The 26356-nt window shown below is 49.9% G+C and overlaps 1 protein-coding gene and 1 long non-coding RNA gene across 3 annotated transcripts; both read right to left on the bottom strand.

Moving 5' to 3' along the window:
- Positions 1 to 1788: 1788 nt before the first annotated feature.
- LOC116588680 lies at positions 1789 to 17489 on the bottom strand. 2 transcript variants are annotated; one of them, XR_004285042.1, is made up of 4 exons: positions 16622 to 17489; positions 15763 to 15844; positions 10996 to 11192; positions 1789 to 2884 (listed from the first exon to the last, which is right to left on the bottom strand). It is a non-coding gene; the product is annotated as an uncharacterized LOC116588680 (long non-coding RNA). The 2 variants fall into 2 exon arrangements; XR_004285043.1 differs by having other exon boundaries at positions 16636 to 17489.
- A 46-nt stretch (positions 17490 to 17535) lies between these two features.
- LOC116589356 (uncharacterized protein C6orf223-like) lies at positions 17536 to 20199 on the bottom strand. Its single transcript, XM_032341345.1, is given in 4 exon segments — positions 17536 to 17843; positions 17846 to 17948; positions 19660 to 19744; positions 20091 to 20199. Coding segments are annotated over 4 exon segments (423 nt in total). The 5' UTR covers positions 20176 to 20199; the 3' UTR covers positions 17536 to 17693.
- Between the last annotated feature and the right edge of the window lie 6157 nt (positions 20200 to 26356).

Here is a 26356-nt window from a genome sequence, read left to right as displayed (position 1 = left end):
AGCATGTTAGACAAAACTGAATGAAGAATTAGTTAATTAGAAGCTGGATGAGAAAAGAAAATATCCAGAATGAACCACAGAAAGGTAAAAGGATGGAAAATATAGAGGACAGTCTAAAAGACCACAGGAAATAGAAAGTTTAAAGGAATAGAGCAGAAGCAATATACAAGGGGATGGTGGGTGAGATCTTTCAAAAAACTGATGAAAGACATCAATCCATATATTCAATAAGCCCTTGGCTCCTCCCTTAATCATCTAAATCAGAATAAGTCAAAAGAAATCTACACCTATTAGAGTAAGACTAAAAAGCACATGTTTTCTATTAGAGCAGAAATAAAAGCTGAAAATCCAAGATAAGGAGAAGAACTTGAAAACAGACAAAAACACAGATTAGCTTCAAGGGGGCAACAATTAGATATAGTGTCAATTTCTCAGTGGAAACAAGGGAAGCCAGAAGACAATAGAATTCTTCGGAGGGCTGAAAGAAAACAACAGCCAACTTATTATTCAATACCCCTCTGGATTATTCAAGAGGGAAAATGAAATATATACATTTTTAGACTAATAAAAACTGAGGGAATTAATCACCAGCAGACCCACATTAATAGGATATTTTTCAAGCAGAAGGAAATAATCCCAAATGAAAAGTTAGAGAGACAGAAAGGAATGGAGACCATTGAAAATGGTAAACATGTGGATACATGTAAAATAATATTGGCTGTGTAGAAAAATAATAATATAATAGTGTTTAAGGGGAGTTAAGGTCCTAAGGTCCTTCCCTATATTTGGGGGGAAAAGAGTAAAAAAATCATTTAATATTAGGATTTGTTAAGAAGGCATGCTGTACTCGTTGAGTAACTTCTAAAAAGTGTGAAAGGGTGAATAACTTCTAACTTAATAGAGGAGGATAGCTGAATAAAATAATTCTAGCAGGAGGCAAAGAAAGGAGAGAAGAAGCAATATAGATTAGGTAGGACATATAGAAGGCACTTAGTAAGGTGGCAGATATAAGCCCAAATATAAAAATTATATTATTATATGTCAAATGACTAAAATTTCCCATTTTAAAATGCAAAATTTTTCAGATTTTCAGACTTATTTTGGATAAGACCCAAAATTCAACTATACACTGTTTATGTAGAGGTAACTAAACTATAGAAAGAATGGTAAACGATGAGAAAAGGTATAACATATAAGACTAACAAAACAAAACTTTATTAGAGTCATATTAAATAATAGGTTTTAAAGCATTACTAGATATAAAGAGAGATACTTCACAATGATACAATTCACTAGGAAGATACAATTTTATATTTGCATGCACCTAATAACTTGGCATCAAAACATACAAAGAAAAAATTAACAGAACCATATTATTGTACTTCAGATTCCTTCTCTGCCTTCCTGGGGTCACAGAAGCTGGGTATTTCAGCTGTTAGGGCCCGCTCTCAGAAATATCTGGTTCACTTGTGGAATTGTTTGTGGATATGGAGCCATCTTGGCTAAATTACTTGTCTTATATGCAAAGAATGTGTGTGGCAGATACTATCAGAGCTTTGCCTCATCTTCCAGGTACTCATTGTTTTTGTTTTTCCACATAGCTACCTGGTAGCTTCCAACTGTAACCAGCAGAAACTTTTATTTTTTTATTTTTATTTTATTTTAAATTTATTTATTTATTTGTCAGAAAGAGAGAGAGGTAGAGGGAGAAAGAGCATGAACAGGGGAAGCAGAAGGCAGAGGGAGGAGCAGGTTCTTCACTGAGCAAGGAGACTGATGTGGGACTCCATCCCAGGACCCTGGAATCATGACCCAAGCCAAAGGCAGACGATCAACTGACTGAGCCACCCAGGCATCCTGCACCTGAAACTTTTATACCCGAGCCTGCTCCTGCATGTAGGACTTTCCAAAAGGTCAGAGCAAGTGCTCCCGGGAGCAACCCTCAAACAATGGCTGGTGTGAGCCAGATGAGAAATAGCTCCTACTCCTTTGCTCTTCAAGGAAACTCAGAGATGTGCATTTTTCCAATGTCTTCCCAGAGACCTCCAGCAAGATTGACCTTCGATTGCCCACAGGGATAACTGACTTGATATAATTCCCCCCATCTTTTTTTTTTTTTTCTATCTTCACTTTCCTGCTTGAATTCCCTACTTCTCTCCTGTTATTTCTTAAGATCACCTTCCAAATAAAGTATATCCAAATAGTTTTCTTAGGGTCTACTTCTAGAGAAACTCACACTGAAATAATATTCCTTGTTTTAATAAAAACATTATCAACCCCTGCAATGTTGCTTGGCTCTAAGGTGGTCTCCATTCCTTCATCCCATCTTCTTGACCTGTCCTTATCCATGACATCATGAGTATCTTTCACTTGGACTGTTGTGACAGTGGTTTTCTGTCCCCATATTTTCCCTCCCATTGCTTCTCCACAGGCAGCCTCAGTAACCTTCCTGTTAGGCACAGAGCTCATCTTTGCATACTTTCTACTCCAGTATCTTCAGTGGCTTTCCACTGCCAACAACAGAAAATTCCAGTACTCAGCTTGGCATGGGAAGTCCACTGTGATCTAGCTCCAGTTCACTTTTCCGGTCACTCCCGATTCTCCTCTGCTTTCTTTCCAAAGCCTGTGCTCATTTCTCAGCCACCTTCACTTGTGGGCAATAGTCCTCATGCTCTACCATTGCCTATTATGTGAGTCACAAGTCCATGAGCCATCCTTCAAGGCTCAGTTCAAATGACAGCACTGTGAAGCCTTCCTGATGTCTCACATTAGTCTTTGCGATTTTCCCATAGTGCCTCAAACTTGGTGACTGCTGGTGGATTTTAAGAACAGACGATATGAAATCCTCAAGAACAAAATTCCTAGGTCCTCCTCATTGGGTTACCTGTAAGACAAATGTGTTGTGTAATTTGGGGTCAGTCCCTTACCCTGTTTGGCTCATAGTTACTACAACTGCACAGTAAGTACTTCCATCTAGAATCTGTGTTTCTCCAAGGAAGAATGGGGTCCAATTCTTTATTTTATTTCCAATAGAGTGAACAAACAGAGTTATATGAGTTTCAGGTGTACAATGTAGTGATTCAACACTTCCGTACAACACACGGTGCTCATCAAAAGTGCTCTCCTTCAGCCCCATTATCTATTTCCCCCATCCCACCTCCCCTTTGGTAACCATCAGTTTGTTCTCTATAGTTAAGAGTCTGTTTCTTGGCTTATCTCTCTCTCTCTTTTTTCTTTGCTCACTTGTTTTGTTCCTTAAATTCCACAGATGAGTGAAATTGTATGGTATTTGTCTTTTCCTGACTGACTTATTTCTTTTGGTATTACATTTGCTAGCTCCACCCATGTCATGGCAGATGGCAAAATTTCATTTAGGTCACATTTAGGTCTTTTTTATGGCTGAACAGTATTTCATCATATCTCTCTCTCTCATGTGTTCTTTTTACATATGTATCTTTTTTTCTTGTATGAGACTTATTTTTCTTATTTAAATTCAATTAATTAACATATAATGTATTATTTGCTTCAGGGGTACAGGTCTGTGATTCATCAGTCTTATATGATACCAGAGCTCATTACAACACATATCCTCCCCAATGTCCATCACCCATTTACCCTATCCTCCCACCCCTCCCCCCATCCCTCCAGCAACCCTGAGTTTGTTTCCTATGATTGAGAGTCTCTCAGTTTGTCTCCCTCTCTGGTTTTGCCTTGTTTTATTTATTTATTTATTTAGGTCTCTTCCCCTATAATCCTCTGTTTTGTTTCTTATTTATTTATTTGTTTGTTTATTTATTTATTTATTTGACAGACAGAGGTCACAAGTAGGCAGAGAGGCAGGCAGAGAGAGAGGGGGGAAGCAGGCTCCCCACTGAGCAGAGAGCCCGATGTGGGACTCGATCCCAAGACCCTGAGATCATGACCTGAGCCGAAGGCAGCGGCTTAACCCACTGAGCCACCCAGGCACCCCGCCTCTGTTTTGTTTCTTAAATTCCACATATCAGTGAGATGATATGATAATTGTCTTTCTCTGATTGACTTATTTCGCTTAGCATAATACCCTCCATTCACGTTGTTGCAAATGGCAAGATTTTGGTTTTTTATGGCTGCATAATATTCATATATATATATATATTTATATGTAATATCTTCTTTATCCAGTCATCTGTTGATGGACATTTGGGCTCTTTCCAAAGTTTGGCTATTGTGAACATTGCTGCTATAAACATTGGGGTGTGGGTGCCCCTTCAGATCACTACATTTATGTCTTTGGGGTAAATACCCAGTAGTGCAATTGCTGGGTCATAGGTTAGCTCTATTTTCAACTTTTTGAGGAACCTCCATACTGTTTTCCAGAGTGGCTGCACCAATTTGCATTCCCACCAACAGTGTAAGTGGGTTCCCCTTTCTCTGCATCCTCGCTAACACCTGTTGTTTCCTGACTTGTTAATTTTAGCCATTCTGACTGGTGTGAGGTGGTATCTCACTGTGGTTTTGATTTGTATTTCCCTGATGCCAAGTGATGTGGAGCACTTTTTCATGTGTCTCTTGGCCATCTGGATGTCTTCTTTGCAAAAATGTCTGTTCATGTTCTCTGCTCATTTCTTGATTGGATTATTTGTTCTTTGGGTGTTGAGTTTGATAAGTTCTTTATAGATTTTGGATACTAGCCCTTTATCTGACATGTCATTTGCAAATATCTTCTCCCATTCTGTTGGTTGTCTTTTGGTTTTATCCTCAGTTTCCTTTGCTGTGCAAAAGCTTTTGATCTTGATGAAGTCCCAGTAGCTCATTTTGCCTTTGTTTCCCTTGCCTTTGGAGTATCTAGGAAGAAGTTGCTGTGGCTGAGGTCGAAGAGGTTGCTGCCTGTGTTCTCTAGGATTTTGATGGGTTCCTGTCTCACATTTAGGTCTTTCATCCATTTTGAGTCTATTTTTGTGTATGGTGTAAGGAAGTGGTCCAATTTCATTTTTCTGCATGTGGACATCCAATTTTTCGAACATCATTTGTTGAAGAGACTGTCTCTTTTCCATTGGACATTCTTTCCTGCTTTGTTGAATATTAGCTGACCATGGAGTTGAGGGTCCATTTCTGGGTTCTCTATTTTGTTCCATTGATCTATGTGTCTGTTTTTGTGCTAGCACCATACAGTCTTGATGATTACAGCTTTGTAATAGAATTTGAAGTCTCAAATTGTGATGCCACCAGCTTTGATTTTCTCTTTCAACATCCTCTGGCTATTCAGGGTCTTTTCTGGTTCCATACAAATTTGGGGATTATTTGTTCCAGTTCTGTGAAAAAAGTTGATGGTATTTTGATAGAGATTGCACCGAATGTATAGATTGCTCTAGGTAGCATAGACATTTTCACAATATTTGGTTTTTCAACCCATGAGCATGGAACATTTTTCCATTTCTTTGTGTCTTCCTCAATTTCTTTCATGAGTATTCTATATTTTCTGAGTACAGGTCCTTTACCTCTTTGGTTAGGTTTATTCCTAGGTATCTTATGGTTTGGGGTGCAATTATAAATGGGATAGACTCCTTAATTTCTCTTTCTTCTGTCTTGCTGTTGGTGTATAGAACTGCAACTGATTTCTGTGCATTTGTTTTTATACCCTGCCACTTTGCTGAATTCCTGTATGAGTTCTAACAATATTGGGTGGAGTTTTTTGGGTTTTCCACATAGAGTGTCATGTCATCTGCAAAGAGTGAGAGTTCAAGTTCTTCTTTACCAATTCGGGTGCCTTTTGTTTCTTTCTGTTCTCTGATTGCTGAGCCTAGGACTTTTAGTACTATGTTGAACAGCAGTGGTAATAGTGGTCAGCCCTACCATGTTCCTGACCTTAGGGGATAAGTTCTCAGTTTTTCCCCATTGAGAATGATATTCATTGTGGGTTTTTCATAGATGCCTTTATGATATTGAAGTATGTACCCTCCATCCCTACACTGTGGAGAGTTTTAATCAGGAAAGGATGCTATACTTTGTCAGTGCTTTTTCTGCATCTCTTGAGAGGACCATATGGTTCTTGTTGTTTCTTTTATTTATGTATCACATTGATTGATTCGCGGATGTTGAACCAACCTTGCAGTTCAGGAATAAATTCCACTTGTCATGGTGAATAATCCTTTTAATGTACTGTTGGATCTTATTGGCTAGTATTTTGGTGAGAATTTTCACATCCATGTTCCTCAGTGATATTGGTTTGTAATTCTTTGTGGTGAGGTTTTTGTCTGGTTTTGGAATCAAGGTAATTCTGGCCTCATAAAAAGAGTTTGGAAGTTTTCCTTCCATTTTGATTATTTTGAAACAGCTTCAGAAGAATAGGTATTAATCCTTCTTTAAATGTTTGGTAGAATTCCTCTGGGAAGCCAGCTGGCCCTGGGCTCTTGTTTCTTCCGAGATTTTTGATTACTGCTTCAATTTCCTTGTTGGTTATGGGTTTGTTTGGGTTTTCTATTGCTTCCTGTTTCAGTTTTGGTAGTTTATACATCTCTTGGAATGCATCCATTCCTTCCAGAATGCCTAATTTGTCGGCATACAGTTGCTCATAATTCATTCTTATAATTGCTTGTATTTTTTCAGTGTTGGTTGTGATCTCCCCTTTTTCATTCTTGATTTTTGAGTCCTCTTGATTTGAGTCCTTTCTCTTTTCTTTTTGAGAAGTCTGGCCAGGGGGTTATCAATCTTATTAATTATTTCAAAGAACCAGCTCCTAGTTTCATTGATCTGTTCTACTGTTCCTTTGGTTTCTATTTCATTGATTTCTGATCTCTTCTCCTGTTGGGTTTAGGCTTTATCTGCTGTTCTTTCTCCAACACCTTTAGGTATAGGGCTAGGTTGTGTATTTGAGACCATTCTTCTTTCTTGAGAAAGGTTTATAGTATATAGTATATAAAACTTTATAGTATATAGTGCTATATACTTCTCTTTTAGGACTGTCTTTGCTGCATCCCAAAGATTTTGAAGAGTTGTGTTTTCATTTTCATTTGTTTCCATGAATTTTTAAAATTCTTCTTTAATTTTCTGGTTGACCCATTCATTCTTCAGTAGGGCACTTTTAGCTCCATGTATTTGAGTTCTTTCCAGTTTTCCTCTTGTGACTGAGTTCCAGTTTCAAAGCATTGTGGTCTGAAAACATGCAGGGAATGATCCCAATCTTCTGGTTCCTGTAGAGACCTGATTTGTGACCCAGGATGTGATCTGTTCTGGAGAATGGTCCATGTGCCCTCGAGAAGAATATGTATTCTCTTGCTTTGGGATGCAATGTTCTGAATATATCTGTGAAGTCCATCTGGTCTAGTGTGTCATTCAAAGCCCTTATTTCCTTATTGGTCTTCTGCTTAGATGACCTGTCCATTGCAGTGCAGAGGGTGTTTAAGTTCCCCACTATGATTGTAGCATTATTGAAGTGTTTCTTTGATTTTGTTATTAATTGGCTTATATAATTGGCTGCTCCCACATTAGGGGCATAAACGTTAGTAATTGTTAGATCTTCTTGTTGTATAGACCCTGTAATTATGATATAGTGTCCTTCCTCATCTCTTATTACAGTCTTTCGTTTAAAATCTAATTTGTCTGACATACGATTGACACCCCAGCTTTCTTTTGATGTTCATTAACATGATAAATGGTTTTCTATCCCCTCACTTTACATCTGGAGGTGTCTTTGGGTCTAAAATGAGCCTGTTGCAGACAGCATATTAATGGTTATTGCTTTTTTATCCAATCTGATACCCTGTGTCTTTTGAGTGGGACATTTAGCCCATTTACATTCATATCTCATGCATTCTTTATCCATTCATCTATCAATGGACAGAGGAGTGTAATTCTTCATTGTGTAAACTGCCTTGTGCATTGTGGGATATTTAGCATCCCTGGCCCATGGCATCCACTGCCAGACCACCTCTCATCATTGTTACAATAAAAAAGACTAACACGTTTTCAAATGCTCTAGGAGTATCTTCACAAGACTGGGTGGTGCCTCAGGATCTGCCAGTTTGGATATTCTTAGAATCCTCTGGTTGGTCTGTAGGGACCACTAGTGGCCCTACAGCTTTCTGTACCATCCAGAGGCCTGAACGGTAGGTGATGGGGAAAAAGCTGGAACCAAACCATCACCTGGCATCTGAGGACAGAACTAGTGTTCAGTGTCCCAGTCTTCAAAGGGGCACAAACTCCCAGCTGGTTCTGGCTGACTTCCCAACCTGTGGAGTTTCAGTCTGCCCTGATGGAGAGGAGACCAGAGAGTAGGTGATGTTCCTGGTGAGGAAAGAGCCACCCACATCCATGAGTAGGGACCAGCTGGGGCCAGCAGAGCAAGGGCTAAGACTTGGAGAGCACCATGAGTGATCAGAGGAGTTGCAAGAGCAAGCTGAAAAGTCAGTTTTCTTATGCAGGCTGTCCCAGGAGGCTGGTGAGGTGGATGGGGGACTGCTGTGACTCGGAGAGCAGGACAGGGTTCAAGATTGATCATCAGGCTTGTGGGCAGTGGTTATGGGCAATAGGATGGCTGTGACCTCCAGCACTGTTGCTGGAGGAGGTTGCAAACACACCTGGTTGTCCAGTCTTGCCAGTGGCGGAGGGAGGGGGCCAAGAAAGATTGCTGTGTTCAGGAGAGATGAGCACTGATGAGGGATGACACAACTGAAGAGCAGCCATTCCTCAGAGGTTGTTTGTGGCTGGGGCTCTGGGGCAACCAGAATGTTGCCCAATGTTGAAAGCTCAGGGTGAGTTTTTGGGAGGTTCTGGGAATTGCTCCACTCACTAATTCACCGAGTCATCCATCCCACAAGCATCTCCGGGGCTGGAATGAGACCACCCGGATCTTGTACATGTCCTGGGACCATAGTTCCCCTGGTGTGAGTTGCCAGAGCCTTGGTGACTAGCAAAGGAGGAACGTGGCAGGAGAAGAATTTGTTAATATTTATTCAGCGCAGTCCAGGAGATGCTGCTCTGAGTTGAGACGACTGGCCTCAAGCAGGTGAGGGGCAGGAAGGAGGAGGGCAGGTGAGGATAATTCTGGATAGAGTGCCCTCCCACCCCTGAGCTCATGCCCGCGACCACCCTGCACAGTAGAGGCTCCGCTTTCCCCTGTTTTGCAGATGAGCAGAGGCTCATCCTTGCCTTCAAGAGGGCATTTCTCCACATTCTTCCAGCTTGAGCTGCCCTGAGAATCTCCACTGGCCCTAGCTGTGATGTCTGCGATCTTGGGATCTCAGGCGGCGGCTGCCAGAGCGGGAGGCCAGCAGCTTCTGGGCCCCGTCTGCTCCTTCTGGCAGCAACACCTGGCCTCAGCAGGAAACCATACATGGTTTTGCCTCAAGCCTGGTTATACAGCTGGCCTCCTGGAATCTGCTTGCTCTCAGGCAAACCAATAAAACCTAATCTTTGAACTTTCCACACCAAGGACCGAGGTTTGGTAACTCCACTGTGCACCTAAGCATGCTAGCTAACATACTTTAACATGAGTTCATGTCAGGTGTCTGGCACTGGTCTCAGCAATTCAGCTAGGTTAACGCATTGGCTCCTCACACCAGTCTGGGAGGTAGGTACCATTGTTAGCTTCATTTTACAGATGAGGAGGCAGACTTATGCCTGTAGTCGCATGGCTGATAAAGGGCAAATCAGAGTTCAAATCTGGGCATGCTGGCTCCGAGGTTCCAGAAGTGTGGTCAGGGGCTGGCTGAAGTGGACTGCTCCTTCTGCATTAAGGATACCTGGATTTGGGTCCCCAAAGCCTGCCGTGGAATTTCAGCAAATTAGCTATGTGCCCTGAAACACATCCCTTACTCTCCTGAATATCCGTTTTCCTCCTGGTTGAATGGAAGGATTGACATGCATGATCCCAACTTGGTTCCAGCTCTGACATTTCAAGAGGCTTCATCAGGCTAAAATAAGCAGCAAGAGGCACGTTGCGGTTGCGAAAGGGAGCCTGGGACGTGCGTGCGCGGAAGCCGGGAGGCTCTCCCTAGTGAGGAAGCATAGAGGGCTAATTGCGAGCGCATGAGCTCAGCTGGGGGCCACTTTCTCCCCTCTGTGTCCACAGCTGGCTGTGAGTCACTGACGGGTCACTGGCCACAGCAGGGCTGCTGGAGACAGGGCAGGCCCAGAGCATGGACAGAAGATAAGTCCAACCTGGTCCCAGCCTCAGGGGCCCCAGGGCGCGTTCTTCCCAGTCCCTGTCTAGATGCTACCACAGTCTGGCTAGAAAATGCTCCATCTCTGTCTCCCTGAGCAGAACACCACTTTCTATCTCAGCTCTGTCAGCCCTGGCCCCTGTGTTGCTCACCATCCTTCTCTGAGCCAGGGATGGGATAGAGGCAGGTAACACTACAATTCCTCCGCGGCAAGGTCACGGAGCAGCTGCTGGGGAAGAGGGGTGAGGGAGGGGAGGGATCATGAGCATGCGCTGGACCTACATCTCAGGCTTCCGAACATGCTGGGGGCAAGCTCAGAGCCAGGGCACTAGCCCCGCCCACCCCACCCTTTGCAGGCCAGAGGTGACACCAGGTGCCAAGTTCTTCCTTCTCAATCCCATCCCCAGCCCCAAGGAGGAAGCTGCCACAGGAGCATTGACCTCAGGACAGATTGATGCCAAGGGGTCATCCCCAGGGAAAGTAGCCCAAAGGGGGTGATCTTTTTGGGAAGAGTGAGAGGCAAATCAGGATGGAGCTGCTCCTAAGACACCTCCGTCCTCGCCCTGCTGTAAATGTTATCCAGCACGACACGTCCGGCGTTGCTGCATGGATTAGGAGTGTGCTTTTCTGTAAGTGTGTGTGTGGCAGGCGTCTCGGGGTCCATGGCTCTTTGCCCTCCTGGGGTCTGACTCCGATGCAATTCTGAGACACAGGTCAGCTGTCAGCAACCTCCTACTCATGTATGAATACTCGGTAGTAATCATCCTCATTCATTCATTCATTCATTCATTCACATAACAGCTCCTCTGACAAGTGCTCTTCCTGGTTCTACTTAAACTCATCCAGAGAAACTCACCGTCTTCTGAGGCAGCCTGGTCCACATTATGACCATCTGACTTCTAAAACCTTACTATTGATGATCTGAAATCTGACTCCCTAGGCTGACCTTCTGCTGGTGCTCCTGCTCCCTCTGGCCCTGGAGAACCTACATACGGCAGCCCTTGGACCGTTCAAGGCACCTCTTTCCTCCCTCTTTGGATGTTTATGGAGCTCCTACAATGGGCCAGATACAAGGAAAACAATAGTAAGCAATAGCACATAGGGCCCTTAACCTCACGCTGCTTACAGTTTCTTAGGGAGACAGCACAAAGAGAACACTCTCATAGGTAAAGCTACTTCTGGTAAGTGCTACCCCGAGACCAGGGCTGGGTGGCAGACAGAGCATATAACCGTGGGACATAATTGCCAGAGAGGTCAGAAAAGGCTTCCCTGAGGAAGTAGAGCTGTAGCTTAACTAGGCGCAAGAAAGTTGCCAGTAGGCAAAGGTTGTGGCTAGAGCAGGGACCTCCCAGATGCCAGAGTCTTTTGTTTTGGGGGCTAAACATCCTTGTGGTAGTTCCTCCTATGATGGAGTTTCTAGATCCCTCCCCACCCTGTCACTCTGTCAGCGTCCCCTTCAGGGGGAGATATCCAGGTCTGGACCCATGGCTCCTGAAAGGTCTGGCCAGCTCGGAGCCTGGGGGCTGCCCCCTCTCTTCTAGCTGGCTGCTCTCCTTCCATTAGCACAGCTCAGATCTGCATATTCATTGCTCCCTAAGGGACAAGTCCCCTCCCAGGAATGCTCTCCCAAATCGATCTTACTTGTGGGCCCCCCCAGCCTGTGTCTGAGCTGTTTGACATCTGACCTTGTGTTGGAGACCTTGTGTTGGGGTACAAACTCTCATCTCTGACGTGGCCTGTTTGTTCCAGTCCAGCAGGGTCTGTTCTGAGTCTAGATTCTGCTGCTGGCTGTGGTGTGCAGGGCTGTATTCCCTGTGAATGTGACCGGCAGGGAGTTTGAACGTCTTGTCAGCCCATCCTGGACAAGGTACTGGCAGGTGAGATCTCAGAGTGTTTGGGGGAGGGGGTGACAGGGAAGGCAAGGGGCTTGAGAGCTTGGGAGGGGAGGGTTTGGAGCATCATCCACCCTGGCTCCAGAAAGAGGTGCTTAGGGCCTGAGGCCTACACTAGGATGGAGCCACACTGTCCTGTGATCTCTGACCCCCGTCCTGTGCCTTTCTGCAGCCCTCGTCAATACAGCCCAAGGAGTGGGCGAGCTGCATGTGCGCACGCGTGTGGCATGTCCATATCCGTCTGGGTCTGTGGGTGTGGAGTGTGTGAACATGTGTGCCAGCTTGCAGCCATCTTTTGCCATTAGTAATTGTGTCCCTTGGGAGACACAGCCCCTTGGGGGGTAGCCAGGTCATCACAGCCTTGAAAGAGGTCCCACCAGACCTGCCTTGTCTAATAGCCCTACCAGGTAGTCCCGTCTACCCTCCTGCCCTTGTCTACCTACAGGCTCCTCACTCACCACCCTAGACCCTCAGGGAGCTGACCCGGCAAGTGGGCAAGCCCCCCCCCCCCATCCAGTCCTTTACTCCTGTCCACAGGTCACCCTGCCGCTGGTGCTAGCCCCCCTGGCCCCTCTCCTCACTTCCTCCTCTTTTCAGACTCAGCTGAGACATGGTCTCCTTTAGGAAGCCCTCCCCGATCCACCTCTGTGTTCTCACAGACTAGAGGCCCTGACAGGGCAGGGCCCCTGTGGTATTTATTATGGTGTCAGAGGCTAAAACTCAATATATCCTATTAGACAAATGAAACAGTAACTTCTCTGGGCTTCATATTTCTTATCTGTAAAATGAAAATAATACTGTTTGGACACACAGGGTTCTGAAGCGGGCGGTGGGAGATGGCGCACATGATTATCCTACTGACGGGCCGGACACACAGCAGAAGCCCCGAAAGAGGCCCCTCACTTCCCTGCCCTTCAATGTTTGTGGATTCCTGTTCTTTTCTATTTAAAAATATTGTACATTTTTGTATTTCTTTTCGTTCTGAAGCCTGACTGGCTTCTCAGAGTTCAGGTCGCCCCTCAAATGTCACCTCCCCCTGAAGATGGTCTTAGACGACGCCATCTGAAACTGCCCCAGCCACCCCAACACTCTCCCCTCCTGTAGTCTTACCACAACCTGAACTTTTGTCTTTTCTTTCTTTCTTTTAAGATTTTATTTATTTATTTAACACACAGAGAGAGCACAAGATGGGGAGTAGCAGGCAGAAGAGGGAGAAATAGGCTCCCCACAGAGCAGGGGGAGCCCAATGTGGGACTCAATCCCAGGACCCCGGAATCATGACCTGAGCCAAAGGCAGTCGCTTAACCAACTGAGCCACTCAGGTGCCCTGAACGTTCATCTTTTCTGACTTGTTGCTCAGCGGTCATTGGTCCCTAGAATGTGAGTACCATGAGGGCAGAGACTGGCTGATTTTTACGCTCCTGAAACCCCAGTGCCTGGAGCTGTGCCTGGGGCAGAACAGAGATCCAGGAGTTTCCAAAGCCAAGGCAGTGAAGTCTCCAGGGAACAAATGCCAGTGTGTGGGTGTTTGGGATAGAGGATGGTAAGGTTCCCTAAATTGGGAAAATTGGTCTCTCTGGGGCTGGGCAGGTGTGCCTGGGGGTGTCAGTGAGGGGACTGCACTCTTTTGCCTGGTGACCCTGGGTGGCTGGGCTGAACACAAGCCTTTCTCAGCACTGCTGAGCACGGTCTATCTGTTGGCGAGGAGGGGCTGGGTACTTTGGCAGTTCTTCCTTTCTGGAGGGACCCACCCTGCTGCCCTGTGTTGGGACCCCAGGCCCAGTCCTGCTTCTTTTTGGCGCCATCTTTCTTCCCTCTATGGCACCCACTCCCCTCCTCATCTGGCCTTCCTCTTTTTGTTTGTTTGGGTTTTTTTTCCTTTTAAAGATTTTATTTATTTTTTTGACAGACAAAGATCACAAGTAGGCAGAGAGTCAGGCAGAGAGAGAGGAGAAAGCAGACTCCCCGCTGAGCAGAGAGCCCGATGTGGGGCTCGATTCCAGCACCCTGAGATCATGACCCGAGCCAAAGGCAGAGGCTTTAACCCACTGAGCCACCCAGGCGCCCCTGGCCCTCCTCTTACCAGTGCCTGATGGGCCCCCTCCCACTTGCCTTCCCCATTGGCACCAAATTCTCGCACCCGCAGCCTCAGTGGTGCTGGGGGGTTCCCTGGGTCTCCTGCAGTGGGGTACAAAATCCCAATTGGGTTTTCTGGTGCCCAGCCCCCTACAGCTCAGCCACTTCGGGGCCCTTACCAGCCCCCCAACCCCTGCCATTCTCCTCGTCCTAGATATAGTGAGAGGGATTCCAGAAAATAGCTGCAGAGGCTCCTGCCGTAGTACTGCCCATCCTACTGGGGAAGGGCCCTCTCTGCCTCCACTCATCCTGTCCTCCCTCCAGCTGAGGGGCCCAGCACCAGAGAAGCCCTATGACTTCTGGCTGGGGTGTGGCAGGGGTGGGTAAGGAGGGTGGTGAACATTTGATAGTTCCTGCTTTGGACCCAGGCTCCTGCCCAGCCTCACTGGACTTACCCAGTGTTGAGAGAATGCCCCCTATCTGTTAGAGCTCCTTGCCCTGTTACCCCGGGGCCCTGCTCCCTACACCCGGAAGGCCCACAATCACTGCTTCATGCTCAGAGCCCCGTTCAAAAGCTCTCAGCCATGGGAGGACCCCAGAATGCTTGCAAGGGAAGGATTTCAGGGTTCAGAGGTTTATGAGGTATGCTCTCTGGAGTGCTCTGGAACTGATCTGTGTGTGTGTGTGTGTGTGTGTGTGTGTGTGTGTGAGATGGACTGGGGTTCTGGGCCACCACTCCTACTTTGACCATAGAACCCCAAACATCTTCTGTGTTACTAGTGGAGATGCCACTTAAGTTACTATTTAAACAGAAGGATCCATTACTTAGGGTGGAAAAAGAAAGGTTTAAAAACCAGGGAAACTGGACAAAAGTCCTTTTACATATGGGGAAACTGAGGCCCAGAGGAGCATAGGGCTTCTCAAGGTCACAGTGGGATCAGTGGCAGAGCTGGTACCATACAAGGCCACCTGGCTCATAGGCTGACGTTCTTGCCAAGACCAGGCTGAAATATCCCTCTCAGGAGGTGGCAGTTGGGGGTGGGGTGCCAGGAAGGCCCATCCAGAGAAGTGGGTTAAGGTCACAACCTCCCCACTCCACGGGCCCCCTATGAAGGGCCTGCAAGAAGAGTTGCATTGGAAAGGTGGCTCAACTCTTTCTTCTTCTTTTTTTTTTTTTTTTAAATTTTATTTATTTATTTGACAGAGAGATAGGGAAAGAGCCCAAGTACTAGAATGGCAGGCAGAGGGAGAGGGAGAAGCAGGCTCTCCGCCAAGCAGGGAGCCCACTATTGGGCTTAATCCCAGGATCCTGGAATCATGACTCAAGCCAAAGGCAGGTGCTTAACCAACTGAGCTGTCCAGGCACCCCTGGAAAGGTGGTTTGATTCTTAACTGGAGGCTTGAGGGCTTGAAGTGGGAAGGGGCAGGATGAGGAAGTGTGGAGAGGGAGCAAGGGACAGGGATTCATCCTTTGGGTCACTCGCACCCACTTCCCCACTCAAAGCACCAAAGGCCCTCCTGCCAGGTCGAGACTGCTTCTACATTCTCCCACGGTCACTCTGACAGGTGTCCATAAGAGGAGGAAGCCTGCTCCAGTGGTCCTCCCCCACCCCACAGCCCATGACCCACTGGAAGCAGCCTCTGTTTCCAAATACCTGAGTTCCAAGCAGAGGGAGCTTGTGCCAGGCATGGACTGGGCTGGGTAGCTTTCAGGTGATGACTTCTGGGGTGGGAAAGCTGTGAAGAAGAGAATGGGGATTTCAGTCTCAGGGGTCCTGTGGACACCCCCCTACTGACAACAGCAGAAAGGGCACAGTAGGGGGCCCTGTGGCACTCACTGTGTCTCCCCTCAGGGTCCAGATGGGCACCTGGGAAAATGCTGTTGGATGAATGAGTGCATCCATCTCCCCCCCACCACCCCCAAAGTCACCAGCCCCTCCCTCACTCCACACCTCTGTCCTTTAGAAACTACAAGGACTGAGTTATTCTTAGTAGGTTTCATTCATCAAAGCGTGACCAACGGTGTCCTGGGAGGAATGCCTGGGTGTTGCCAGAGCCAGAGGGCTGGAGTGGGGTGCAAAGGCCCCATCTCAGAAGAGAACCCAGTGCCTTCAAGGGGCTCCAGGCTGAGGGGGAGAGGCAGCCTTGCTCTCAGGGAGCCCCAGTTGAGGGGAGACACAGCCCTGCCCTCAGGGAGCCCTAGTCTGAGGGAGGAAACTGCCCTGCCCTAGGGGAGCTTCCTGTGATGGAGGGTACTACCTCCACAACCCAGTTCCCTAGCCCTCAGTAAGATCCTAGACTAAAGGGAGAGATCTAATATCCTGCCCTCAAGGAAACTTTAGTTTCATGGCAGAAAAGCAGTTGTCATCCCTGCTGAGGAAGGCACACCCAAGGCACAGATTGAAACTGAAGATGAAAAAAAAAAGGGGGTACAAGAGGGTTTTCCAGAGGCATGTGCAGCTCCCCAACCACCGCATGTGGGAAGTCTAAAGAAGGGCTCCCAGGGTCACTCACCTAGGCAGGCTTACCAAGAAACGTGCAGACTTCCAGGGGGTGGCATTAGTGCAGACAAAAATCCTGGCTCCTGAGGAAAGGTTAAAGGCAAGGCCAAGTGGACTGGTCTCAATCAGGGGTCTCAAACCCAAATGCCTTTGGGGACTAGTCTAACCACACTGACCTTTGACACTGGGGAGGGCAATCAGACAGCTCACACTGTCAGCTCTCATATTCAATAAAAACAAAACAACCCCCCCCCCCCAAAAAAACACATACTCATTGCCGGCCAAACAAAACCTCACTAAAGATTAAACCTGGCCCAAGGCCACGCGTCTGCAACCCCCTGGACATCAGGAAAGAATTGCTGATAGAGGAAAGGGAGCCTGGTTTGGATAAAGAAGCTGACAGCCAAGTTGCTCCTCCTGCTGCCCGGCCACAGGGCCTGGCTTCTGGGTCTCTGGGCCTCTCCCACCCTTCCTGGGAGGCAAGACTTTTTAGCCCCTCCTCACTAGCTCCCTTCTGACCCACAGGCCACAGCTGGTGGGCATTCCGGCCTCCCAGGGGGGTTCCAGGTCTGCGATGGGGTATCACCTTTCCTGGTGGGAGGGTATTTTCCCTGTTAGAGGAAGAAGCCTGTGGGGTGGGTCGTAAGCCCTGAAATAAGCCGAGCTGGGAGTTCTGGCTGGGTGGCCTTCCCAGCGACAGCCTTCAATTTTCTGTGCCTCAAGTCCAAAATGGGGATACTCTTGCCGTGGTGCCCTTAACTGGGCAGTTACTTTCCACGGACCTCAGTGTCCTTGTCAACGAAACGGGTCCTACCTCCTCCCCACTCTCGGAGTCCCCTGTCCCTTACGGACAGACAACTCAGGGCTATTGGCTCACGGGAGGGAGGAGCAGGGCCGCTTTCTGACCCTTGAGGCTCGGATCTCCCAAGTCCTGCTCCTTCCCTCTCTCCATCACAGGTGGGGTCTCAGGGCTCTCTTCTGGGGCAGTTTAGGAAGGCGACAGGAGGCGTCGGCGGGCAAAGCCAACGCTCGCGCTCCTGAGGACTGGGGACAGGGAACGGGTTCTGGGACCGGGGAGGGGCGGCCTAATTAGGGTGCGTTGGCCCAGCGCAGCAGAGCGCCGCGGAAAAGAGCGGCGGTGGGTAATTAGAGCGCATTAGCCGTGCCCCTGCAATCCTGTAATTTCTCCGCGCGCTCCGGGTGCGTGGTAGGAGGTGAAGCGATGCGAGCTCGGCTCTGAGTCAGACTCTCCGAAGCCTGGGTGGGGACGCAGGGGGCGGCAGAGGCCGTGGAGAAAAGACTTCTGCCGCGGGAGGCGCCATCGCCTTCCCCTGGCGCGGAGTCACCTGTCCCGGGGCTGCTTGCCAGGCGCCCCACTTCCGCGGGGACGGGAGGGCGTGGCCAGGAGGAGGCGTGACCTGCACCTCCCCTGGCTTCCAGGGGGCGCTCTTGGGTCCCGCGGATCTTCCCGGGGCATTGAGTGGTGTCCCTGCACCTAGTCATGTGGCCCGCTCCCCGCGCGCAGGTGGACTGAAAGAGATGAAGATGCAAAGTGCGAGGCAGAGACTCCCCAAATTCCGTCAGAGTAGGGCAATAGATCTAGGAGGGCGAAAGAAAAAAAAAAAAAAGGAGACAGAAAGACGGCAGAAGGGAATGGAGACGCATGTTTTACCTGAGCCCTGAAATCAATTCTTGGGGGGCGAGGAGGAGCCAGTGGGGGGCGGAGGCTGGGAGGGGAGTTTATTTATTAGCCAGATTAGCCAGTATTAATGGGGAGCAGTGGTGGCCGGCGGCGGCAGGGACATAGCTGGCATAGCTGGCATAGCGGCGGGGCCTCCCGCGGCGCGGGGCTCTGCCGGCTTCAAAGGGGCTTAAAGAGGCCGGTGGTGGCACTGCCACGGCCCCGCGGGGGAGGGCGTGGGCGCAGGCGGTGGGGGAGAAGGCGGCCATTGTGCACCAAGGGATTAGGGATCTGGCCTGGAAGGAATTTTAAACTGCTGCGAGCCAGCGCCCCAGGACTCCCCTCCCGCTCCACCACCACTCTCCTGAGCTGGAGCACGCTGTAATGTTTACCTGCATTTTGGTGTCTGGGGGTCCTTCCCCTTCCTTCTTCCCTTAGATTGGATGCATCTAGAGTTGTCAGCTTTGACAAGTAAAAATACAGGATGTCCGGTTAAATTTGAATTCCAAATAAGCAATGGATACTTTTTTTAGTATAAGTACGCCCCATATGTTGTATGGGCTATACTTATACTAAAACATCATTCATCGTTTATCTGAAATTCAAATTTAACTGGACATCTTGTAATTTTTTCTAGCAGTACTGAAGTCACTGAATGTCTAATCCATGTCTGCAACAGATTGAGGGCTCCAGAAGGATTCTATGTGGCCGCGTGTCTCTACCCTCAGACGAAGTTTCTTGAAGCCCCGTACTCCTTCTCCCTTCAGAATGGAGCTTTGATGATAGAACACGTCTCCATCGGAGTGGAATCTTCCCGAGGACGAGCCGAATTTCAGACTGGAGCTAGTAGGTCAATGTCTGAGTCCCCTTCATCGCAGCACCACGGGGCTTACCCTCAGGCAAGGCCTGTGTGCTTTGGTGGGGGGCGTGTCTGTCTCCTCCCTCAGGCAGGTGGATGGCCTCCCCCCATTAGTATAGTTCCCTGCCCACAGGGGGCGCTAAGGGCCCGGAGCACTGACCTACAGATGGATGGGTCCTGGTTTTTGTCGCTCAGGGCGGGCAGGTTCTCTCGGGTGGATGCACCTGGGGATTTGGAAGGTGGAGCCCCCAATCCTGTGTAGCTTCTGACTTGGTCCTTCCTCTGGCAGTCGAGGCAAAAGGCATGCGGGGGCCAGAGGCTGTGGCCAGCATTGTGGGAGAAGCTAAGTCTGGTTATGCAGTTTGTGCCGGGAAGGGCCAGTGTGGCTCTCAGTACAGAAGCCCCCCCCCCCCTGCCCCATAACCATGGCAGCCAAGCCCCCATCCTCCATTAGCCTCACTAAAGCCAACTGCCCAGCCTTTGCCTGTTCCATTCTCCCTGTCCAAAGCACCTGCTCTTCTGGTCCTCAAGGACATGTGATGTCTCACCCCTTCTGGATGCCCTGGTCTTCAGCAGACTGGGTACCACCAGGTATACTGTTTATGCCCCAGTGTTGGCGGCAGGGGTCTTATGGTGAAAAGAGCCCTCCACCTATTCCCTCCTTTCTCACTAGCCTAGGGCCACAGGGGCCAAAGAGTGGCCAAGGGCAAGGGTGGGAAACTCGGGAAGGTTGGGGAGTGTTTGTGGGAGGAGAGTAAAGAAGCCTCTGCCACCATCTCCTCCCTGTGCACCCCCGGTAGCCCCTTCCCAAATCCCTTCATCCCCTGGAGCCTCTCAACTCTTTTCCCTTAAAGCTGAGGGAAGCTGGGGAGAAGTCCTTTCCCACGGTCCCAGCCTCAACAACCCCCCACCCCCTGCTCCTTTGGCCACAACCACCTCAGCCTCTGCAGAGTGCTGGCCTGGCCCACCCCGTCCCTGCAGGGCCCCCTCCTTGTGCTGGGGCGCCTGCTTCCGTGAGTGGCATCATCACCCCATTCCTCAGTCTGCCCAGTCATCAGGTCGGCAATTAGCTACTTCCTCTCAGCAGCATGAGGCCACCGAACGTCACAGCCCCTCCCCCGGCCAGCGGCGGGCGGGAGTGCTGGGGGTGCCCCCCACACTTTGTAGTATGTGCCAAGTCCTGGCATGACCCCCCCGCCCCTGCTCCAAACCACTGAGTGCTGGGGTAATGAGCCTCCCATGTAGGGAGCCGGGTGCTCCCTGTATTCCTGGGGGCGGGAGAAGCTGCAGGGCTGCCTCCTCCTCTGTGTCACCCCATCCCATTGGATGAGGACACTCCCGCTGCCTGGGTGGGGCCAGCTCAAGGGCTCCCATGGCCAGAGCAGGCGGGGCCTCACACTCAGGTGTCTCTGTCCCCAGATGTAGGCTGCTTTTACCAGGCTCTTACCTGGGGGCCAGGAGTCTGGAAACGGAGGATCGTGGCAGTTCTGTGGTAACGGGAGAGAAGCGGGGAGTCACGCCACAGACACCCAAACATGAACACCCGCAGGGGCTGACACATTTGTGCCTAGGCACAGTCATAGATACAACCTGTGCAATGCACATCCCACCGCAGCTCTGCCCTCTGCCTTCTTGTGTCTCCAACGGGCAGCCCCGCTGGAGCTACACCTTCGAGCCCAGACAGCCCCACCCTCCAGACGTGCACACAGACCCGCCAGCATTCTCAGAGATGCAGTAAACTCACGGCCATGCCAAACCCAAAACCAGGACACTGCAGAGAAGTCCAGGAGGGTGGGAGGAGAAGGTTAGACCACCCCCTAATTTGTCCGGCCACCCCACGGGCCAGGGGGTCTTCCTGGGGAAGAATGGGAACAAGACCACACTTGGAGGGGGTGTGCGTGGTGGACAGGTGGGCTGCTGTGAGAGCAGCTGTGGTCTGAGCGAGGAGGAGCCGGTAGGCTGTGGATTTCCAGGGAGAATAAAAAAATGCCGACAGACGTAAACACGTGTGTAATTTTAGACCGGCCGTTTAACTCCTTAGGACCCCCGCAATAACATCTGTAAAATGGGGATGAGGAGAACCCCATTTAAACTTGGTTGGGAGGGTTAAATGAGATCGGTGGCTCCGAGCGGGCCCTAAGTCAACAAGACTATGGAGGAGACTCTGCCAATGTCCTGTCTGTGCTTGGGGGGTTTGCCTAAAAGAACTGTCCTAGGAAATTAACAGCCCTCATTCTGGGCCTTAACCTGAACATGCACTTGCCTCTTTCTCTCTCCCCCTTAGTCTGGGCATGGTGGCTGACTGGGTGGTAGTGGGGCCTGGGGCGGGGTCTGGGAGGGGCTGGCTACCTGCCCCACCCCTACCTGCCTGGCAGGGCGGGAGGTGAGGACTGGCTTCCAGCCCAGGAAGGGTATGAGTCAGTCAGAGCCTCCCAATCCAAGCAGATGCTGAGCAGGGGATGGGAGCTTGGGTGGAGGGGCTTTCTAGGAACATTACTGGAAAAGGACCTGGGAATAGGCGTTGCCACCCAGAACCGCTTCCTCAGCCTACCAGCCCTGGCCCAGCTAAGCAAATAGCCTCGTCCTTGCTTCGCCCAGCTCACCCTTGGGAGTTGTGAGGCAAGGCCCCACTTGCCCACCTCCGATAGCCCCAAGTACGTCCTCGGCCACAGCAAGGAGCTGGGCCGCTGGGTACCATGCTGCCTTACCACCCTCTTCAGCAGGGCCAGCGGGGTCCCTAAAGCCCTGCACACAGGGGCACGCAGGCACACCTGCTCACGTCCACGTGCCCACAGCCACGGAAGCTCAGACAGGGACACCAATGTGGACATGCCCTGGCAAGCACGTGCACACACACACTGTGCTCCCTCTTGCTGTATACACCCACACAAACACTCATGTACACTCACATACAAACGTGTTGAGTCATAATCACTTGTTGGGAGAATGTGTCCCTCCGGAGAAAGGTTGAAGTCCTAACCCCCAGTATCTGGGAACTTGACCTTCATTGGAAAAAGAGTCTGGGTAGATGTATTAAGGTTGAGATGATATCTCAGTGGATTAGGGGAGAACCCCAAATCCAGTGACTACTGTTCTCTTAGGGAGAGAGAAAATTGGAGACACAGAGACATGGAGACATACAGGGAAGAAGGTCAGAGACAGAGGAGGCAGAAATGGTAGAGAGGCAGCTCAAAGCCAGGGAACCCTAAGGACTGCCCGCCACCACCAGAAGCCAGTGGAGAGACATGCAAGACCCTCCCTCGGAGCGTCCAGAATAAAGAAAGCCTGCCAACGCCTGGGTTTCAGACTCTGGCCTCCTCAACTATGAGAGATTAAATTCCTGTTGTTTTAAGCCACCAAGTCTGCCACAGTTTGTTATGGAAGCCCTAGGAAATGAATATAATCACACTCACACACACGCACATGCACACACACTCACACACGTGACTGGCTCTGGGTTAGGTGATGAGGTTGGTGGAGTTCCTTTTGGGTATGCCTCTGTGTCTGTCCTCCTTCCCCTGTGAGTGGCCAGTGGACCCAAAAAAGCTCACGGTCTAAGATAGGAGCTCAGTAAGTTTTTACTTTTAAATTTTTAAACATTGAAGTACAGTTGAGTGACAATGTCGTATTTGTGTGTCCCGCATAGTGACTCAATGTGCCAGTACTCCCCAAGATAAGAAGATGATATGTAAGATGGTAGTCACCCTTTGTCACCATATGACTTTACTGCAATATCATTGACTACTGGCTATATTTGCTCTGCTGTACTTTTCATCCTCGTGACTTATTTAGTTTATAACTGGAAGTTTGTACCTCTTAATCCCTTTCACCTTTTCCACCCATCCTCCTCCCCATTTGGTTTCTGTATTTATGCATCCGTTTTGGTTTGTTTGCGCCTTTGTTTTGTTTTTTTAGATTCCACATATAAGTGAAATCATAGGGTATTTGTCTTTCTCTGCCTGACTTATTTCACTTAGCAGAATACCCTCTGCGTCTATCTGGGGAACTCAGAGTAACATTTAATCTCTCCGGGCCTCCCTGGAGTTCTTAATGACGCATCCATCCCCAAATCGTGCTCTCCAGAATGGGTCACCATGTTTATGCCACCAAAAGACATGTCTTATGGCTGCCGTAATCATATTACACCAGAAGTGGAGGGGCGCCTGGATGGCTCAGTTGGTTAAGTGTCAGACTCTTGATTTTGGCTCAGGTCGTGATCTCAGTATCATGAGATCGAGCCCTGCATCAGATTCCGTGCTCAGCTCAGAGTCGGCTGAAGGTTCTCTCCCTGTCCCTCTGCCCACCCACCCCTGTCTGTGCACATGGATGTGCTCTCTCTCTCTCTTTTTCTCTCTCTACAACCCAAAACAACCCAAAAGTCCATCAAAAGAGCAGAAAAATGAGCTGTGAGGGACTCGATGGAAGGCTACTTGGCCATGAAAAAGGAAGAAAAAAACCTGCAGTAACACTCACAGGAATGTGCATAGCCCTCAGGCTGAACAGACTGGGTCAGACACAGGGGGCATGCCCTTGGAGTCCATTTGTATGGGGTTCAATGACAGGCAAAGCCAATCTGTGGGGACACCAGTTAGAATACCTCTGGGGCAAGGGATCGACTGGTTGGGGCTTGAGGAAGCTTCCTGGGGGGTGCTGGAAATATGGCGTGCTTGACATGGGCCAGGTCTACAAAGGCATGTACATATGCACAAATTCACTAAGCTTGATGTGGGCCGGGTCTACACAGGCATGTACATATGCACAGATTCGCCAAGCTCTACCCTTAAGATTTGTGTGATTTGTTGCACAAATCTTACACCTTGACAAAAAGTAAATTTTTTTTTTAAAGATTTTATTTATTTATTTGACAGAGAGAGAAATCACAAGCAGGCAGAGAGGCAGGCAGAGAGAGAGAGGGGGGAAGCAGGCTCCCCGCTGAGCAGAGAGCCCGATGTGGGACTCGATCCCAGGACTCTGGGATCATGACCTGAGCCGAAGGCAGCGGTTTAACCCACTGAGCCACCCAGGCGCCCGACAAAAAGTAAATTTGAAAAACTGGTTTCCAGGCAGTCCATGACCAGAAGCCAGCCATAGGAGAGTCTTCTAGGGTGGATGCCTTCTCCCATGGTGCACCTGTGTCCTCAGGCCTGGGGCCACTTGTGTGGCTGACTTTCCAGATATTTGTTGACTATAAATGCCAAGCCTGGGGCTGCCAGGGGAGACTGTGGAGGCGTGTCAGGGCAGCCAGACCTTCCAGAGATGACCCGTCTTCAGGTGGTAATAGTGTGTGTCCGGGATGCTAATGTAATGCCCCGTTAAAGACCAAAGGTGATGATTTTTTTCCATCAAAAGCCCCCACTACAGAGGAATAATGACCTTTTATTCAGCTTCTGCTACCTGCCAGGCAAGCACCGAGCACCTCTGAGGGATGTGGCAGAGTTGCCCCTTCATGGACAAGAAAACTTGGGCTCTGAAATGTCAAGGTGAATGCCCAAGGTCACACAGGAAGCCCAGCAGAGGGGATTTTCCCTGACTGTTTCATCACACTGGGTCTCCCCCAGGGCAGGACTGTGTCTCCCCCTCCGTGTGGACAGTGGGGGATAGGGCTCAGACTTCAACGCAGGAAGGGCTTATCTTGAACCCTATTTTCACAGCAGCTTTGCATCCTGACTCTTGAGCCCCTTAATCTGGCTTGGGGCTCTGCCCACAGGTGTGCCATCATTTGGGACTATGAATCTGGGGGTGGAGGGAGGTGGGGGACGTGTGGATCAGAGGGACCAGTTCCTTTGGCATCCATGCTGGGATCAGTGCTGGAGACTCCTTCTCTTCCCTCCCCTCCCTTCAAGTCAGGACCACCCAGCTGAGCAGGGCGGTGGGTCGGGGGGAGCAGCCCCCAGCCCTTCCCAGGACCAAAGCGCTTCTCACCCTGCCCACCCCTCGCCAGAGGGAGCTGGGTCATATGATGGGGGCGAGGTGGCAGGTGTAATAGGAGCTGACATCTTCCTCCTGCCCTGTGACTATATTAAGCTCTGTGCCCCATCTCCCCTTCCCCCACCCTCAGGACTTTCCCTCCTCCCACAAGGGATCTTGCTCTTCGAACTAAGGAGTCATTCCTCCTCTTCCCCATCCTGGGAAAGGGACAGGAGCCTAATGAGGTCAGAGCCAGCGGGCGGGGGAGTGGAGGCAGTAAATTTAGGCCTTGGGTGCTGATGAGTTGCAGAGGGAGGCCGCCTGCTCCTGAGGCCTTAGCACACCCCTCATGCTCAGTTGTCCCCGTGCGGCTGCCCACGCGCCACCCGGGGCTCACGAGGGCACTCACAAAACAGGCTCACCTGTTCCCCTCACCCGTGGCTAAAACAGAGTGATCCCTGGGGCTGCGGGGGTGGGGGGTGGGGAGCGTAGTCTGGGAGGTGTAGGGCATTTGCACTCCTTGCCTAGATCTAAGGGCTCGGTGTCTGTCTCCCCCCCGCCCCCACCCCTCCACAGTGGGACTCACCGCCCCTGGGATGAGGGGCCAGAAGTCCCCAGAAGCCCTGCCTTCTTCCCAGGGTGAGACCAGGAGTCAGGACAGAGATTATTAATAAACTTGCTCCTGACTGGAAAGGCCTGGGCAGAAACCCCAACCTCAAGCCAATCAGAGCAGAGCTTTCCAGGAATGTTACCCCAAAGCGAGCCTTCCTCTGATTCCAAGATTATTTCCCACCCCTGACTTCATCCGCCTGGTGTGTGGGGCTCCCGCCAGGCTCCACTGGCTCTGCCCCCACCGGCCCGCTGTCACTTGGCAGCTGACATCTGCCTTGGCCGCTGCCCAGCAAAGGTCACGGCGTGTCCGTGGTGGGGCTGGGATTAGGACTGCTTCCCCTGTCACCTAGTTCTGCAACTCCCTGCTCCCCCAAACGGAGGACGGCTGAGCCTACTGTGTTGGGAGTGCAGAATGGCCTCCGGGCCACCCACCCATGGCATCTGGACGCTGGCCTGGTGCCCTGCTCCGAAGGCAGCAAGCCCAGGCCAGCTTCCTGGCCTTGTGACCTTGGGCGAGCAGAATGGGACTTGTCCATGGCTCATTGTCATCCTTTATAAAATGAGGCTAAAAATGCCTCCCCAAAGGCAGCTGTGAGGATTAGGAGTGTGTGATGTCCGGTGTGCCCTGGAAAGGGCTGTCCTGGAGGGTAGAGGAAAGGTATCTATGTCCTCGCCTCTACCACTCACTC

This window comes from Mustela erminea, chromosome 4 (assembly GCF_009829155.1).
Source record: "Mustela erminea isolate mMusErm1 chromosome 4, mMusErm1.Pri, whole genome shotgun sequence".
NCBI classification, from domain to species: Eukaryota; Metazoa; Chordata; class Mammalia; order Carnivora; family Mustelidae; genus Mustela; species Mustela erminea.
Note: the sequence above shows the minus strand (reverse complement) of the source record. Positions and strands in the feature narration are given on the sequence as shown.